At 37.7% G+C, this 13244-nt stretch overlaps 2 protein-coding genes across 5 annotated transcripts; both read left to right on the top strand.

Moving 5' to 3' along the window:
* The first annotated feature begins 201 nt into the window (after nt 1-201).
* On the top strand, nt 202-4585 carry LOC113315989 (uncharacterized protein PB18E9.04c-like). Of its 3 annotated transcripts, none has more exons than XM_026564227.1 (9): nt 202-369; nt 838-1025; nt 1109-1178; nt 2010-2065; nt 2227-2360; nt 2447-2512; nt 2996-3067; nt 3164-3236; nt 3562-4585. In XM_026564227.1, coding segments are annotated over exons 5-9 (1077 nt in total). In that variant the 5' UTR covers nt 202-369; nt 838-1025; nt 1109-1178; nt 2010-2065; nt 2227-2358; the 3' UTR covers nt 4426-4585. The 3 variants fall into 3 exon arrangements, with proteins under 3 accessions (XP_026420012.1, XP_026420018.1, XP_026420021.1); XM_026564233.1 differs by having other exon boundaries at nt 2447-2519; XM_026564236.1 differs by lacking the exons at nt 202-369; nt 838-1025; nt 1109-1178; ... (1 more) ...; nt 2227-2360; nt 2447-2512 and adding an exon at nt 2532-2878.
* Nucleotides 4586-4732: 147 nt separating this feature from the next.
* On the top strand, nt 4733-8309 carry LOC113316007 (pentatricopeptide repeat-containing protein At3g22470, mitochondrial-like). 2 transcript variants are annotated; one of them, XM_026564245.1, is made up of 5 exons: nt 4733-4929; nt 5222-5326; nt 5417-6002; nt 6157-6729; nt 7833-8309. In XM_026564245.1, the coding sequence occupies exons 1-3, from the start codon at nt 4851-4853 to the stop codon at nt 5971-5973; spliced, it is 741 nt and encodes a 246-aa protein (XP_026420030.1). In that variant the 5' UTR covers nt 4733-4850; the 3' UTR covers nt 5974-6002; nt 6157-6729; nt 7833-8309. The 2 variants fall into 2 exon arrangements, with proteins under 2 accessions (XP_026420030.1, XP_026420027.1); XM_026564242.1 differs by having other exon boundaries at nt 5222-6002.
* The last annotated feature ends 4935 nt before the right edge of the window (nt 8310-13244 follow it).

Below are 13244 nucleotides of genomic sequence, written 5' to 3'. Positions count from 1 at the left end.
TTTGACCATTGCTATAGGAACTGCTCTAGATAGTTAAAAGATTATTGCCAAACTGATTCCTGAGAAGCTCAAAGTAACTCTTGTAAAATGCTATCCAAAGTTCCATCCACACCGCTAGTGGTAGATTCAAGGGTAACAATGGAAAAAAAAGTTAAAAAATTAAAACCAAGTTCCAAAAAGGCAAGAACCGACCGACGGATGGGGAAAACAAAGTATTCACATTTCACATTTGAAATCTCCGCTGGAGAATTCAGAAATCTTCCTTGTGAAACCCATGGTAGATTTTGATACTGAATTTTGCTGGTGATGATGGATCTGACCATCCCCCTCATCTCAGTAGCAGGGCTAAGACCAGCTAGCAGCTACCAGGTTTATACACAATCTAATTTTACTTGTTTCATTCATCTGTTTATTATAAATTTCAATTTCAGTAAAATTCACAATTGTGTGAGAGTAATATGCTAATTACATTATCTAGAAGAAAAATCATCCCATAATTTTGAAAGTAATCAATATTTTGGCCCTTCTTATTGATCCTTATTTAACTATGCGGATTAGGTTACCATTATGGCTTGACATACTTTCTTAAAATTATTAATTCGATAAAATCTTTGGCACATGATTCAGTTTTAATTATCAGAATGATGGGGAAGCATTTTGTCTCTCATGAGGTTTTTGCTTATATATGTTGAGCTATGGTCGTGTTGGTCGGTCAAATATACCAGATGCATGATGGATTGTATGTGTAAATTTCTAGAATTTGATTTTAATTTTCTTCGATAATGGATTGATTTGTAATGTGACGTTTGCCTGGTACTGAGTATGGTAGTCTTGCAGATGGTAAGGTGGTAAAGCTTGTGTTTACACTTAAGATTCATCATTGGATTCGTCTATATCACAAGTTCCCCTTCAGAAAAACAAAAGTATGGCAGATTGTAATTAAGGGGCTGGTTGTGGGGATTCAGCCTTTGTTCGTAAATGAAATTGAACAGATTATGAATGAAATAGATCGAAATAACAAATAAGTAAGTTTGCTGAGCATAAATGATAAGGTCACTAAAGTGGCATCAATCTGAAGTTGTTCATGTGATATTATTCAATTTTGCAGAAACATGTGATCTAATTGGTATTGTCTGGGTGGAATTCATTATTCGCTTTTTCAAAGGAAGCAGCATGAGGTACCATGCATTACAGTCCATCCAATGAATATATTTGTATCTTACATATAATCTTGCGTGTGGATTCAACGTATTTGTTGAGTGGAAGCTAGCTAGGTTTCAATATCTATCTAGTTTTGTCAGTTACAGACTATTCATAATTTCATATATACAAAATTGAAAATTTTCTGGAACAATGATTAGCTTCGTCATTTTCATTTGTCGTCCACTGAACAATGCAACTGTGTGTCAAAATCTGAAACATTATATAGGTTCTGTTAGAAAGAATGGTGAGTCATATTCATCAATTTGTTCTTTGTATGTTGTTCTTTTGTATTGTCTAATTTCAGAAAAGCACAATTTGGATGAGTAAAGAAGTTACGGAAGAGGGGTCTCTTTTATTATCTCCTATATTTATGTCTGGTCATCTCAATTTTGCTGGGAAAACACGTACGAACCATGTTTCCCCTGCAGCAATGTTCCTCATACCATGAGTATAACCCTTTCATCTATACTGAAAATGAGGAACCGGTCTTCATTTGTTTTCATGGGCTTTAATTGACATGGTATTAACTACTGATTAAGGGAAATAATGAGATAATAAAACAAAATTCTTTTTCTGTATCTAGTTTCCTTATTCCTTCCAATTTTGTTTTTCTCGAATTAGACGCATAAAACAACCACATTCAAAGAACCATATTTATGAGTGTGTGTCACCAATCTTTCTAAAACAGTCTATAAATATAATATCTATACAAGTCATCTTCTTAATCTCATTTCTCTCATACACCTATATACTCTCTTTGTTGTTCTTTTATTATTTTGGTTTAATTTCTTACTGAAAAATGGCAGATGTATTAGCCCTCAAGCAAAACCTGGCTGAACTCCTTGCTCAGAACTTCAAGGATGTACGTATTTGACAGATAAACTTTTGATTATCTTGTAATTTTATTGATTTTACTTTGATAACTACTAATTTCCACAGAATGCTCTTCAGTTCTGGATATTGTTAATGAAAAATTGTTTTAAGGGGTAATAATGTAACTTGTATACTTGTTGATGACCGCAGGGTACACTGGGAAACCAGTATAAAGTGTATGAAAGTTTACGTGGGGACGATGACGCTTGGTTTATTGTTCTTGCACTAGAATTGTTCTGTACCGAAACAGAAAAGAGATTTAGAGAAATTAACGAGAAACACATGTGATAATTCTTGAACAAACACTCTTTTGTGACATTATTTTTCGTTTTCATCTTTGCTTATACTAACATTCTCATTCTATGGGCAGGAAACCTTACATGGATATACCTGCAATCGCAATCTATGTTGAAACTATAAAAAGTAGCAGCTTATGGTACGTGGTATGACAATTTATTTACATAGCCCTCAACATTTAATTATATGAATTTAATTGACAAGATATGCCATTCGGGAAAATGAGTAGTTAAATCAAGATAATGAGATGTTTTCTGTGTGCGTTTCAACGCTGCGTAAACAATGACTGCACACACTAGTTGAATAGTCCAATCTCTTGAAGTCACTTGGATCAATTGTGTATTAGCGTAACTGAAACTTATTATGGATGCCATTAGTATTCTTGTCTTGTTTTTCTGACTAACTTACAGTTCTGGAAAAATTTGTTACCATTTTAAGATTGCTTTAATTAGACTCCGAGATTGTTTTCGCCTTATCCATGTGGAAGTTGGAAAAAACAACTCAGGCAATCTTTTACCTCCAATCAAGCAATTTTCAGTGGATTCTTCTTATCTTTATTAGCTACTAAAAGGAAACCGTATTCTGGAAAACTCCTAATTTCTTGATTCATGTGGTGTTGCAGTATGGGATGTGATAAGTTAACTCAGGCTTGTTGTGAATATATGCAAAATAGCTGTGCGAACCACATAGTAGGGTATGAAAGAAGCTTCTTCATACTCTGGCTTGTGAATTGTGATTAATTTCTTTCTTTCTCATCTTACTCCTTTTACCTGTCAATGTTTCTCTATAGCTGTCACAAGGCAATGATGAAGCTAACCTGTGAGTTTAATCGTACAAAAGGTGTATTTCAGAAAATTATCGAGGTAGGTTATCAGTAGGAATCATAATCTGTCAGTTTTGGTAAATATTTTCTAACGACATTGAGTGCAACATCCATGCACATGTCTTTCAATAACATCTGTACAGCTTGTCCATGCAATATATTGTTAATAAACTTGTGATTAAGTAGGTTTAGTAGTCGTCAACACCAGACAAGAACAAAACCACGACTTTAACCTGTATCAGAGATGTGTTCCTATGGTCCCTTTTTTATTTGGTTTGCTCTTGAGACAGAAAAATACTATATAACCTTTGCTGATCTGACATATCTTTTTACCCCCTGTTGTGTATTTCTTTTATAATGTGTAGGTAGAGCGGGAGATCAACATTTTGTCTGGAGAGGGACCGCAACCAGCACCACCAAATTACAACTGTTTGACTAGGGAGGAAGTGTCAATAGCACCACCTACTTGCAACATTTTGACTAGAGCTGAAGTGCCACCAGAGGAAAACTCCATTATTGAAGCAATAGCGATACCAGTGACACCAACTTACAACTTTTTGACTGGAACAGGAGCGCCATCATCGCCACCAACTCACAACTCTTTCACAGGAGCAGGAGCTACACCAGCGCCTCCACCGACTCGCAACTTTTTAACTGGAACGAGAGCACCACCATTGCCACCAACTCACAACTCTTCCACCGGAGCAGGAGTTACACCAGCACCACCGCCAACTCACAATTTTTTGACTGGAGCGGGAGTGCCACCAGTTACATCAACAGACAACTTTTTGACTGGAGACGCGCCAGAACCACCAAAGAACAACTCTTTGACTGGAGCAAGAGCGATGCCAGCGCCACCAAAGAACAACTATTTGACTGGAGCAAGAGCGATGCCAGCGCCACCAACTCACAACTCATTGACTGGAGCAAGAGTGATACAAGCGCCACCAAAGCACAACTGTGTGACTGGAGCAAGAGCGATACCAGCGCCACCAACTCACAACTCTTTGACTGGAGCAAGAGCAACACCAGTGCCACCAAAGCACAACTCTATGACTGGAGCGGGAGCCCCACCTCTGCCAACTCACAGCTCTTCGACTGGAACACCACTAGCCCCACCCACGCCACCAACTGAAAACTCTTGGGCTGGAGCTCCACCACCCCCAGCAGCGCCACCAACTTACAACTTTTTGACTACCAAAAAGAGAGCGAGAGCACCACCAGCTTAGACGCATTTTTCATCAATCTTCTTGCAAGCCCATTGGTTCCATACTTGTGATCTCCTATCTTGAGGTCTTACTGTCTGCTCTTTACATCGACTTATAACAGTGCACAATCTTCCCATCAATAATACAATCTTCCATTATTGAAGAAAATACTTCTTGAAAACTCCGAGCATTCAGTGTGTCTTATTTCCTTCTCCCAATCTCTTCTTTTGTTGGAAACATTATTTTCACATAAGGTCATGTGATGCCTCTGTGCTAGTAGTAGTAGGGTACTTGAATTATAAAGAATCCACTTTCATAGTGCTGGGGCAGAGAGTCGAACTCCAGACCTACATTCTTCATTTCACACAAAAAAAAGGAAAAATAGACTGCCATGCCATCTTAATCTCACTCTTTAAGAAGAAGTAGAAGAAGAAGAAAACCAAAGGATGAATTTGGGGCATAAGAAAATGTTGCTGCACACAAGGACAAGAGTGTTCTCCAGATATTATTATGGTACTTCAGCAGGTAATTATGGTAATAAAAAATCTCAACTTGAGCAACTTGTGAGGGATGAGTGTAAGTCGGGAAAGATTCAGAAACTTGAGGATGGTTTGAGATACTTTGATCAGTTGATTTTGGAGAGACCATTACCATCTAATTCTACATTTAATCATGTATTGGGATCATTATCCAAGATTAGATGTTACACAGATGTGATCAAGTTATATAAGAAGATGAGTTTGGTTGGGGTACAACCTGATTTTTATACGTTTAACATTTTGATTAATTTTTATGATCGATGGTCTATGTTTGACAGGTCGGCTGCAAGAAGCGGTGAAACTGTTCGACTCCATGATGGATAGAGGCCTTCAACCGGATGTTGTCAGTTGCAATATATTAATTGATGGGTATCGCAAGAATCGTAAGTTGGATGAAGCTTTGCAGTTATTCAAGAAAATGAAACGAAGCGGATTGAAACCCACGGTAGTTACTTATAGTATACTATTAGCAGGACTATACCGAGATGGAAGAATGAAGACTGCAAATAATTTGTTTAATGAGATGCAAACTTTTGGTCTGTCTCCAGATAATGTCACATACGGTACAATGTTGGATGGGTACTGCAAGAATGGATCAATTGAGAAAGCAATTGAACTGTTTGAATCCGTGGAGAATACTGGCATCTTAGCTAATGTTCAAATGTACAATATTCTTATTCAAAGGTTGTTCCAGGCTGGCAAGTTGGAAGATGCAAGAAAATTGTTTCATAAAATTCCAGAAAAGGGATTAGTGCCTTGTGTGGTAACATATAACACAATGATAAATGGCCTCTTTCGTAGCAAGATGTTACTGGAGGCTAACGATTTAATCATCGAAATGGAAAAGAGGGGTTGTGTACCTGATGCTATAACATATGATACCATCATCAAGGGTTTTCTTCTAGGAAAGGAAACTGATACGGCATTGCAATTTCTTCGCGAGATGCGCGAAAGAAAATTTGTACCGAGCAATTCTGTTGTTTCGTTGTTAGTCAGCACTCTCTCAACAAATCAGCTAAAAGATCTGTAGTTATTTCTGCGGAACCTCGTATTGTTGAGGTAACAGCGAATTTCTAAATCTCTTTTCAGGTGTCAACATAATTTCGTTTGATTTCATTCCTGTAGATTACATAATGTGCAAAATGGTATGCTTCTGTCATATCCCTAAGATTCTGGTTACCTTATTTTTGTTTCAATTTTGTTTCACTTTCAGGATCTTCACTCTGCCAATGTTGCTAAATGGATGTTATTTGCAATTCAATATCATTTTGTGGCCCTAAACGTTATTTTGATGGTAGGAGAGCTAATGATTTTACTACAATTCGTTAGGCATGGTGATCAAGATGTATTAGTATAACAAATGTGAGAAATAAAAAGAATGCAGTTAATTAGTTTGCTATGATCAAAATAATTTCTCGAGACAGTTATATAATGATGGCGAAATTAGTGATCTGAAGTTGCTGTTATATTATACTTTAACATGATCAATTTTTCATTATTCCGCCACTTTAGCTCACAGGTTTGGTACTTGTTTTGAAGACACATAGAGAGTAAGGAGTGTAATTAGCTCATTCGTTTTACATATTTTTCTTAGTTCAATGGTTGCTTATTGAACAGGATTTTCATGCATCAAAAGTATGGGTTGGAGCAGATGCAGTTCCTCGTACATTTGATCACATGTGTAATCAAGTCTAATATCCTCTCAAACAACTTAGTGCTGACGGGAGAAGAAGGGAGACTATGCTTACCCTTGCCAAAATAGCCAGGATAACTGGCAATCACTGAGGTGAGCTTCTAACAGATTTAAATGCATGTACTTCAATGTATACAACTATGAATAACCAAGTTATCAGAGTAGAGTTTGTCATTATACTTATGTCTTGTGTATGCCTAAATAGATCTTCTCTAGTTACTTTATTGAAGTAAAATGTCTGGAATACGGTCAAATTTAATACACCTACTTGACATATCTTGTCCGTTCCACCTCATAGTTGCACCACTTGGTGGAACACTGGAACTCAATACAGAGCCTTTGGAAAATGTTATTTTCCTAGGTTAACGTTCCTCATGTGTTATCTGTATAAATTTTTTTGCAAAGTATAGCTTGAGCTGTTTGTACTAATATACCACTCAATTGTCATATAAGCACCTCTTTTATCTGGAACTACGATTACATACGTTACATGATGTATCATTCATTGTTTCAGATACAAACAAAAATGCTTCGTTATATTATTCCTTCAATTGATGGCTTTGTACCTCATGATGTTACTGTAGTCACCAGGTTAACTAAGCTGTCCTATTTTTGTGTGTGATAAATGCTAGCTCAAATTCCATCATTATCAGATTCAGATTTAATGCACTATCAAATCTGCAATATATATAACTCCGTTCAGGCAACTTTAGAAACCTCAAATGATTTAGGAGTTCTCATCAATATGATATCCACAGATTAATTGATATACCTTTTTCTTTATATAACATTTTCTGGGTTTTGCTCAGCTATCTTGGTTGTGATGATAGAGCAGCAGACTAGCAGGCAGTTTCACACAATTGCACTTTTCTACATAAATTGATCCTTTCAGAAGCTTAGAGCTAAGTTGTCATCTGGCCGAAAGTAATGTGCACCCATGCCGACAAATTTTTAAATCTAGCAAAATTAGAAAAGAAAAAAATCTCTTCTGTTTCTTGCCTTGTCGTCTTTTCTTCAGTAAGCAGATGCATGAAGAATTTTTGCAGGAAGTATAATCTGCAGTAAGTATGAATTTTTCCAGTAAGTATAATCGGCACACTATGACAAAGCACCATTGATGAGTCTGGGTTACCCTTCTTTCCCGAAACAAATTATCTGATTCTTCCAGAAATCTCACAACTTTTTGACTGGAGCAGGAGCGCCACCAGCGCCATCAACTCACTACTCTTCGACTGAAGGGGTGCAGGAGCAACACCAGCACCACCAATTCACAACTTTTTGACTGGAGCGGAGAACCACTAGCGCCACTGACAACTTTTTGGCTGGAGCGGGAGTGACACCAACTGACAACTCTTAGATTGGAGCGGGAGTGACACCAACCGACGACACCGAGTAGCAACTTTTTGACTGGACGGGAGCGACACCAACCGACAACTCTGTGACTGGAGCGCCACCAGCCTCACCAGCGCCACCAAGTCACAACTCTATGACTGCAGCACCACAAGCGCCCCTGAAGTGCAACTTTTTGACTAAGCACCACCAGCCTAGATCAAGCGCATTTTGTCATCAATCTTCTTGCAAGCCCATAGTTTCTTTTGTTTTTTCTACTTGTGATCTCCTGTGTTGAGTTCTTATCGTCTGCTCTTTACATCAACTTCTAATGTTGCAAAAAATTTCCATCAATAATACAATTTTCATTTCTGAACTCCGAGCATTCAGTGTCTCTTATTCCCTTCTCCTAGTCTCTTCTTTTGTTCTCCTCGTTTTCGACGAGAAAAACATTAGCTTCATCTGTAATAAAAGCATTTGTTATTGAAATATAAATCCACTTATAAGCACATAGTGCTGGGACACAGAGTCGAACTCGTGACCTGCTTGCTTGAAACATGGACATCTATGATCTTAATCTCACTCTTGAAGAAGAGGTAGATAGTACATTTTGATAGAAGACGAAGGAGAAGGAGAAGAAAACGAAGGATGAATTTGGGGCATAAGAAAATGTTGCTGCGGCATTCAAGAACAAGACTACTTTCCAGTTATTATTATGGTACTTCAGCAGGTGGTTATGGTAATAGGATATCTCATCTTGAGCAAATTGTGAGGGATGAGTGTAAGTCAGGAAGGATTCAGAAGCTTGAGGATGGATTGAGATACTTTGATCAGTTGATTTTGGAGAGACCATTACCATCTATACCGAAAATCCTTTAACAGACCTTCACTCAGATGTTTGACACGAGAGGAAGGAGAAAAAGTACTAAAAATGTTACATAGTGAGGATGCTGGCAATCATAGCGGAGGAAGATCTTTGGCACATAGAGCAAAAACGCAAGGTTATTACTTGCCATACATGCACGAAGATGCAAAACGAATATCAAGACGTTGCGAAGATTGTCAGCGGCATGGAAAGAAAATACATGCACCTGGAGCACCACTATCATCTTCAACCAGCGTGTGGCCTTTTGGAAAGTGGGGCTTAGATATTGTGGGACCATTTTTACCAGGTTCTGGACAAAAAAAGATATTTAATAGTCGCAACAGATTATTTCACAAAATGGACAGAAGTGAAGGCAGTACATCATATTCGCGACAAAGATATCTTTACATTCATATTCGAAAATATCATTTGCAGATTCGGAATTCCTGCACAGTTGGTATCTGATAATGGGAAACAATTTGAAGGACAGAATATAGAAATGCTACTTAATGCATTCAAGATAAAATGTGGAAAGTCTACTCCTTTGTATCCACAAGCTAATGGGCAGGTAGAAGCAACAAACAAAACAATTGCAGATATATTAAAGAAGAAATTGGAAGGACATCACAGAGCATGGTGCGAACAAGTACATAATGCAGTATGGGCTTATAATACAACTAGAAGAGAAGCTACTGGAATGTCACCTTTTTGTTTAACATACGGAGTTGAAGCGGTGTTACCAACAGAAGTTGTTATTCCGACAACAAAAAGAGAAGCTTGGGAGAAAAATCTTAGTGCGGGCTTGATTTTAAATAAACTTGATGAATTAGAAGAAAGAAGAGAAAAAGCTTTACAACATATGGAGAATTATCAGCGAAGATTAGCCCGAGAATATAATAAACGTGTCAAAATACGCGAATTTCAACCAGGAGATTTAGTTCTGCGAGAAACACCAATATATCAGCGAGAAAATGGTGGAAAATTAGCGAAAAAATGGGATGGACCTTACATCATTAAGGAGATAGTTGGAACAGGAGCTTATAGATTAATGGATCCAGAAGGAGAGATGTTGGTCATAGATTAGACAGACCATGGAACAGGTTGTACTTAAAAAGATATTATCCGTAAGAAGCTTTGAGAAGTTATGGATTCTGAAAGAATAATTGCAATTACTCATATCAAAACAAGATCATGATGTGCGAAATTTTCGCAGAGATAATCACAGAACAATGACATAAAAGAAAGGGGCGAACCTTTATGGCGTACACCCTAGTTCGCGAATAAAATTTCGCAAGAGGCAAATGTAAGACCTAAAGTACGTCATATTAGGGGGTACCTGTTGCATGGCTCAGGGAAAGGCTACACCGCCACCGGAACCTGAGTCATGGAGATTTGGGGTCAATAAAGCCCATCCGGGAGAGGCACCTTGGATTCTCAGCTTAAGCATATGACTTGGGTTGGGCGAAGGTAATAAGGACTCTCCCAAGGAGTGCAGATCTGATCAAGGCGCCGAGGTACACGGTTGAGTCAAGAGTGCCAGGGACGTTTGAAGCGTACCTTGCCATTCTTGACAAGTCTTGGCTTATACTGCACTCGGCCGAAGAAAACCCCACTTAGGGTGCAGTCTCGTAACCATAACCCTATAGGTAAAAGGGATAAGAGGCTGCGAAAACAACTGGTTGTTGTTAAGACTGGATGGGAGGAGCTAACCTTGTATGGTAGAAGTACGCCTCCTTGAAGGGGCAACCAGGGGGAGATAAGGGCGGCACCCTCCATTAGGGAGCTGATAAGTGTCTTAAGACGCAAATGTCATGAGGCTTTTATTCGCAAGAATTAAGGCTTGTCATATTTGTGCAACAATCCTGAAGAGGCAATAATACAAAAGAAAAAGATAAGACGAGATCAATGGGTTTTCGCATGAAAGTGCGAAGACGTCCTGCGATTTCGTCGCAAGACGGCAATGTCATGGGGCTTTATTTTCGCAAGAATATTTAGGCCTGTCATATTGTCGCAACATTCCTGAAGAGGCCATAATACAAAAGAAAAGTTAAGGCAAGATCAATGGGTTTTTGCATGAAAGTGCAAGGACGTCCTGCGATTTTGTCGCAATGACAAGAGGTGGCATAATAAGACCTTTAATTAGGAAGGAAAATAAGACCACATGATAAAACAAAATATTTATAAGTATTCGTAACAGATTATTTTTTGCAAGAAAGATAATGAGAGGCAAGTATGGGAATCAATACACAAGAAGCATTATCTTTCTCATCAACAAAATATTAAAAGGAAAAGTTGATTCCAAAGTTGGTTGAAAAATGTAACTCGCAAAGTGATAAAAATAAGACAGTTCAAGAAGACAAAGCTAGATAAGAAGCTCAAGCTTCAGTATTAATTCAGTAGCAGGAGATAACAGAAATTCTTCGCCAATATTCTCATTATCGCAAGCTCTCCTTCATTTCGGTTGATCTTCGCCTTGACTAGCATCTTGATTATCGCCAGCAATTACTTCTTCAGGAGAAATTTCTTTCTCATTTTGATTAACACCAGCAATGCTTCTTTAGAAGGAATTTTTCTTCATCTTCCAAGAAATTATCCTCTGCACCGCTTTCGTAATCATAATCACTATCAGCAGGACGAGGAACTTCATCATCATCTACTTCTAAAGGTTCAATTGATGTAGGAGGAAGATTTGGACAATAAAATGTCATTTACAAGGACTTCAGCCCGGAGATGAACTTGACGAAGAAGTGCTCTCTGATGATTCCTATCTTGAATATCCTTAAAATAAGCAAGATAATCAAGTCTTCTTTCTGCTGCTCGCGAGAACCAGTAAGGGTAGAGACGAGCAATGCATTTTCTTTGCGAATTTTGGCATATTTAGCCTCCAAAACAGAAATGGAAGAATGAAGATTCTTCTCAGACTCTGCGAAAGATAGAATACAAAATTTCATTAAGATGAAGAATTCAGAAAGATATGACAAAGAAAAGATAATTAAGGCAGTCAAACTATTATGACTACCTTCCTTTTGCGAAATAAGGTGTTGAATCAAGGACAACAACTATTCTCCCAACGGTCCATTGCGTCATCAAATTTATCTCCAACTAAACCTTAAGTCGAGATTGAAGATTTTTCTCTTTAGAAATAAGAAAGGCATTTTTCTTCGCAAGAGAATAAGATTCTTCTAATTTGGAATATTGTTCTTTAAGCTGATTCGCCTTTACACTTAAAGCTATTCTACCTTGAATGAGTGTATCTCTTTCAGCGATAGATGACTCTGTTACTTCTTTAAGTTCATTTCTCAAAGAGCGAAGAGATTGCTCTTGGTCATCACATACTTTTTGAAGAATACTAAGTTGTTGCGAAGATATCGCCATCTTGTTTAAATAAGTTCGCTTCTCCTGAGATAAGGTTTTATTCTCATCTGATAAAGTTTCCATCCCTAAATTAGCTTTAGTTAAAGAATAAGAAAGGCGAGATACTTCATTACTTAATAAATCTTGTCTTTGAACTAATTGGGTATTTTCATTGGTAAGATTATTTATATGATCAAGAGAATATGAATAGAGGTTATCTAATTGGTTATATTGATCCATCAAGATTTCTTTATCAACACGGGCTTCTTCAACAGCAGATTCAAATTGATATCTCTCCATTATTCGTTTCTGGTTTAAAGCTTAACATGCGAAAGAGGGATTTCAAGGATAATTAAATATGGGAAGGATAAAACCATTAAAAAGGCAAATTAAAGACACAGATAAGAAAATCATACCTCTCAATTCATCATTCTTCTTGCGAAGATTGTCACGATCCAGCAAAACATTCTGAAGCTTTTGATTTTCGAGACGAAGAGCATTACATTCTTTTTCCAAAGCTGTCTGCGAAGCAGCTCTGTCAGAACCTAAATGCTTGCTCAGAATTTCGCAAACATTAGACTTGATAGGATCAATAGAAGACTTCTTGACATCATCCAGGACTTCAGATAAAACTTTGAAGGCAATATCTATCCCTTCCACGGTTTCTTTCGAAAGAGGAAGAGACTTAGGTAGAGAACTGGTAGTGATAGAAGGTTGAGAAACATTCTCAATGGGAAGAGAAGAGGTTTCATTCACAGAAGGATCAATAAGGGGGGTTTCAATCATTGAAAGATCTGCTGATGAAGTATGAGGCAGCCTTTTCACGAATTGGAGATAAAGGTTTATCTTGCGAAGATGTCGCAGAAGATTTAGAAGAGATGAGTAAGTGGAAGGGAACAGAAGTTGGAACAGTTTTAAGGTGGCGAGATTTCTTGAGAGGTCTACTGACATCTTTATCACCCTGCGAATTACAATCCAGATAAGAAACAGAGGCAACAATATTGTTATTAGAAAAGGATAGTGTTTCTTACTACCTTTTCATTCGCAGACTTTCTTTTAT

This window comes from Papaver somniferum, chromosome 1 (assembly GCF_003573695.1).
Source record: "Papaver somniferum cultivar HN1 chromosome 1, ASM357369v1, whole genome shotgun sequence".
NCBI lineage: Eukaryota > Viridiplantae > Streptophyta > Magnoliopsida > Ranunculales > Papaveraceae > Papaver > Papaver somniferum.
The sequence above is the reverse complement of the archived record's forward strand: the minus strand, read 5'-3'. Positions and strand labels throughout refer to the sequence as shown.